This window comes from Gavialis gangeticus, unplaced genomic scaffold, assembly GCF_001723915.1.
Source record: "Gavialis gangeticus isolate Ggan-Ray unplaced genomic scaffold, GavGan_comp1, whole genome shotgun sequence".
In the NCBI taxonomy this organism is placed as follows: domain Eukaryota; kingdom Metazoa; phylum Chordata; order Crocodylia; family Gavialidae; genus Gavialis; species Gavialis gangeticus.
The window spans coordinates 4,915,395-4,920,878 of NW_017729013.1; the positions used below are offsets into that span (position 1 = coordinate 4,915,395).

Below are 5,484 nucleotides of genomic sequence, written 5' to 3' on the forward strand. Positions count from 1 at the left end.
TTCGACAATATACATTTTAATGACTCATTGAACTCTCCTCCCAACATATTCAACAACAGCAGTACCACAAAGTCACAAAAGCCCATGTCTAACAAAGAATACCATACAGGTCTCAGAATTTTAAAAAAATAATAAATTATTTCCTCACAGTACAGCCTCATCCATAAAGCCAGTATCTTTATACACAGGGGCTAATGTCAGGGAACCAGCCCCTGACCAACATAAAAAGAAATCAGCTACTACAGATGGTATTTTTCACTATTTGTGCTAGCATGTAAATACAAACTATAAAAGGATGTCCTTTAAAACTTTTAAAGCAAGCAAATCAACAAACAGAATTCTACCATTAAAAAGAACAGTTTAACGTGGAAAAATTGCTATAAATTGCATGCATCTGGTACTCCTGACCTGGGGGTTTGAAATATTCTGCAACTGAATCCTGAAACATCCCATTGATTTCACTGGCCTTACTACTCCAGAAGCTGCAGCATTAAATGTACCTGACACGGGACGATACGTCGATGATGAAACAAGCGCTGCACAAAACAACTTGAAACAAGCACTGCAGAAAAAGATTTACAGGAATCTTAACGACATAGTTCAGACAGGCAATATATATTCTGGATCAGTGGAAGGCCCAACGCCAAATGGCTCCCTTATTTAAATTTGATTTTAATTCTTTGGTGCACCACAGCTGAAAGACCTTGTTTCAGAAGCACTGTTGAGAAGGGCAAGGAGCAGAAAGAGATAATCACTTAGCTTATGAAAAGGAAATTGCTCTTGGTTTGACTTCTGTAATACATAGGTTCTGATATCTTTATTTTCTCAGTTCTGCACTTCTACAGAACGCAGGTACTGTTTCCATCCTAAAAATCCCTCAGCAGCATAAGCACCATCAGTACAGCCCACCAAGTAAAAGCCATTACTAACAGTACATGGCAGCTCCTGAGCCCTGCAAATCATTAGAGACTGCCTAATCACAAGAGACACAAGAAGAGAAGTAGAAGAAAAACAAGGAAGAACAGAGGGGAAGTAGAAACAAAAGGGTAAGTATGACAAAGGAGACACACATATACATATGCCACGCAACAGGGAGGAAAAGCAACTGCCTATAACCAGAAATGCAGATGAACTAACATACCTCAACCTGTGCACCTTAAAGGGGAAAAGAAAGGACAATTCTTGTTCTACAGACACATAAAAGAAAGAAACTCAATATTCTCACTAGAAACAATATCGCTGTCCTCAAAGTGAGTTGCAAAGGATTATTTTTTTAAAAACAGTGACTGAACCTTTTTTAGTTCCTTTACAGTATATAAAGAAGCTGCTCACAGCACTTACCTTGGGTTTTTATCTTACAAACGTTCTCCATTTTTTCTGGAGGACAACTATTGTCACAAGACAAGTTTATTGCTAATTTTCACATCTTAACTGCAGGGATAAGTGGCTACCAACCTGATTTTTAGTATCATACCAGGAAAAGCATAAAACATGGTAACTGCCTAGGAAGGAGAAACACTCAACATGACTGAAAATAGTTAAAACTAAAAACACAAACACAATTCATTAGGAATAATTAAACCAAAAACTTTCCCAGATCCCTGGGAAATAAGGTTAGGTAAGCCTTCTTTGGCATTCTCCTCCTCTTTGCATGCTTTCACAACCCTTTTTCTTCTTGACTACTGTTTTGTTTTAGTTTGGAAGGGATGTCATGAAGTAGTGAAATATTAATACTCCTGACACCTCCTGCCTCTTCAATTCAGTTACCTATTAATGACAACTGAAGAAGGATTAGCAACAGCTAACACCATAGTGACAAAACAAAAAGATGCTAACACCTGAATCCCCAAATGCTTCAACGCTGGGTACCACATGTTGACAAACTAGTCAGCCAACACGCAGAGCAGAAAACCCCCAGAAAGTAACAGCACTATTGGTGCTAGACTGCAGGTAAACTAAAGGTCCGCACGGAAGAAAAACAGACGTCTTGGTAGCAAAAATACCCCACAGCAACAAAAGGCTAATGTGTCCCTCTACAAGTTGCAACACAGAGACTAAGGACATAAATTCATAAAAAGTGAGCAGATCAATCCTAAAGTCTGTCAATGGACCATTTTGCAGAAATCTGGAGATTGATCAAATTTAAAGCTGATCAAGTTCTACATACTGCCTTTGTAGAAGACTAAAAGCAGATCCTAGCTGAAACTGTTCACTGGGTAAGAACCCAATGCAAGAACCCTTTACAAGAATGAAAACCTTTTAAATGTGGACAAAACAAAGGCACGATCTCTGAAGTGAACAACAAAATACTGCAGAACCTGAAATACAGCAGCACATTGTGACCATATGCAGTTCTGACACACACCAATGCAGGTAAGAGTAAAATGTTATCAGTACCTTAAATTAAACTGGCTTTATGTGAAAAGAATTGCTTTGTAGTTAAGATTCTGTTGCATGACCCACCAAATAAATAAATTCATTACAAAAACAAAAACAGTTGTAGCTTAATTTTCCAAAGATTTGCTACATTTCTGTTCCTGTATCTCTCCCCTCATCTGTTTAGGTTAAGGACCTTGTCTATATACACCTCCTAGCATCATGCAGCCAACTACACAAAAAATGACCTTTCGTTACCACAAGAAATAGGTAGGAAATACAAATCGAGTGGAGAACTGCTCTCTTCCTGTCCACCTCACTGCACAGGGTCCCAAAAGACATTGCCTTCACTCAGACATAAAGCATTACTCAAAAATATGCCTGGTTCACTGACTCAGAGCAACAACAGCACCCCACACATCCCACCTTCAGAGAGGAAGGTACATGCTACAGCAGCTTTAGGAGAAACTGTTGCAGTGAAGTCACACAGAAACATCTGCCTATATGTCCATCAAGAGCGTATCATACTTACAGTCTTTGCCTTTAAATAATCCATTTGCATTTAAATAAGGGCTGGGTTCAGCAATATCCCATGCACTATTTTATTTCTCAGTGAAATTGTAATACTGTATTTTGACATCACAATCACTTCCCAATGCAAGAGAAGAATTGTAACTTTACTGAAGATCAAGCAGAAGAAACAACTGAGAATCCCACCTTGTATAGGAAACAGACTGAGGAAATAAATTCCTCACTAGAATATTTAGCTATACATAAAATAAATAAAATAAATTTAAAGTGTATTGCATTTATTTTACTTTATATTTAGCTATATTCATACATTTTAGCAAAAAAAAAAAAAATAATCATCAGGAATGTCCAGCTGTTTTCACAATGGAATAAACATTCCACTGGCTCACTGGAAACCACTCTTGCCATTCTATCTGGCCTGCGGGGCCCCTAAAAAATTTAGAGAATTAATATATAATCTGCCCCTGGCTTCTTGTCATGTAGCCCTCGATGGCTTGCTGAAACTCAGTAAGCAGCTCTCCACATGAAATAACTGCCCGCCCTTGAGCTAAGGCCTGTCTTCTGTCATTGGAAGTTGCCCACTACTTATCTGAAGTCTGCCTAAATGGGTACTTTATAAAACTGATTTAGCAAGCAGGATATGAAACACCACTTAGCTTCATCACAGGCTGTCTAACTTAAAACTGTATTAGCCAGTCCCATAATAAAACCACCTTCTCGCTCAGATTAAAATAGCATTCTAAAATGTGATAGCAGCTGTTAAATATAGTTTAGAAGAAGATGCTCTTAAACACTTATCTACGTACTATATTTCCATCAGTTGCAGTAAGACCCAGGCACTGTACCATCTTTGGGTGACAAATCCAGTGTGCTTAAATGTATAATTAAGTAGCGTGTGAAATACAAAATACATTGTTGAAAACTTACAGTATTTAACAAAATCCTTCTGAAAATCTTTCCTTGTATTGACAAAGGCTCTTCCTCTCTCCGTTCCGACTACAAACACATCTGTTTCATACACAGCAATACAAGCGACTTCTGCTTTGGACTTGGCAAGTTCTTTACACTATAAAAAATGAAAACAAAAACAGAGCTGCTTTGTATCACAATAATTAAAAGCACAACAAGTGTAATTTTACATGGAATCAAGTGTTAGACAGTTTTACTTTAGAATTGCCACCACACAGCCCTCAGAGTGGTTGCAAATAAGTGTCATCTGTTGGCAGTAGATAATTTGTACTTTCATTGTGCCTGCCATCTGAAAAATCCGCAGTGCTTCAGAAGCACTAATGAAATCAAAGCCCTGTCCACACTCAGAGGTTTGTACTGATTGAAGTGAATCCACTTGGAAACTAATATTGCTTGATCCCCCTTGTTAAGATGTTGCTAAATCAGTTTAAAGGGTGCCTTATACTGATTCAGTTGATTAAGAGCATGATACGCCAATTTAATTAAATCAATTTCTAAACAGATTTAGTCTAATTGGTATAACCTTAGGGTTTAACCAAGGCTTTTGGCCTCAAAAGATTCCTGAGAGGATAAATATGATTCACTGTGTTTTACAGATGAAGCACCAACTTGTTGCTCCAGGTCAAAGTTAGGGTGTTTTCCTGTGCGAGTCCCAGTCAGGGCCATCCCTAAGGGGAGCAAACTGGGGCAACTGCCCCAGGCCCCGCACTTCGGGGGGCCCCGTGGAGCCAGGCGGAGCGGCAGCTCCATGTCCAGCTGCTCACTACCCACCCCCCCTGCCACCACGAATGGCTTCTTCAGGTCCGGAGCCCATGGGATCAGAGTCGGGGCAGGGCCCCGCGTGGGCCGATTTGCCCCAGGCCCTGCTTGGGTTGCCTCTGGTCCCAGTCCTGTGCCTTCATCACAGAACCACCCTTCATCTAGCTCAGGGGCAAGCCAGACCCGGCCCACAGGGCCCCTTCATAACCCCCAGCCCTCGCTGCCCCTCTGCAAGCCAGTGCCTCCATGTAGGAGGTGCAGCTCTAGCTGTTAAGCAACCAACCCCCACCCCAGCCCCAAGCCAGGAAGTGCTAGGACAAGAAGCTTCTGCCTGGCAGAGCTTGTGCCTGCCATCCCAAGGCTGTTCCCAGCCTCCCTGCCTGCAAGAGTGGGAATGCAGGTACGGACCCCACCAGACGGGGGCCACGGACTCCTGATGTGGAAAAGGGGGCAAGACGCAGAGAGCCATGCACAGAGAGCCCGACAGAGCTGGCCCCACACACTGCAGTAGTGCAGGAGCCACTAGTGCACTACAGGGCTGGGTCACAGTGGCCCCGCATGCTGCCACCACGTGCAGCTGGGGACTCGGGTGGGAGCGCAGAAGCTGCGTGCTGCAGAGCCAGGTAGAGCTGGCCTCACAGACTGCCACCAGATGTGCCTGGGGACACAGGTGGGAGCACTGTGGGGCCAGGCTGCGCTGGCACTGCATGCTACCGCCCCTTGTGGCCAAGGACTTGGGTGGGAGCGCAGAAGCCGAGTGGAACTGACCCTGCACCCTGCTACCACATGCAGCCGGGGACTTGGGCGGGAGCACTATTGGGCCAGGTGGGGCTGGCCCCACTTGCTGCC

The 5,484-nt window shown here is 42.8% G+C and overlaps 1 protein-coding gene across 9 annotated transcripts in view; it reads right to left on the reverse strand.

The window, feature by feature from the left end:
* GTF2I (general transcription factor IIi) overlaps positions 1-5,484 on the reverse strand; it is a 120,690-nt gene that overhangs the window by 111,730 nt on the left and 3,476 nt on the right. For all 9 annotated transcript variants that reach the window (XM_019511394.1, XM_019511392.1, XM_019511395.1 and 6 more), the window contains exon 3: positions 3,835-3,973. In XM_019511394.1, coding sequence (XP_019366939.1) covers positions 3,835-3,973 — 139 coding nt within the window. The remainder of the gene's footprint in view (positions 1-3,834; positions 3,974-5,484) is intronic.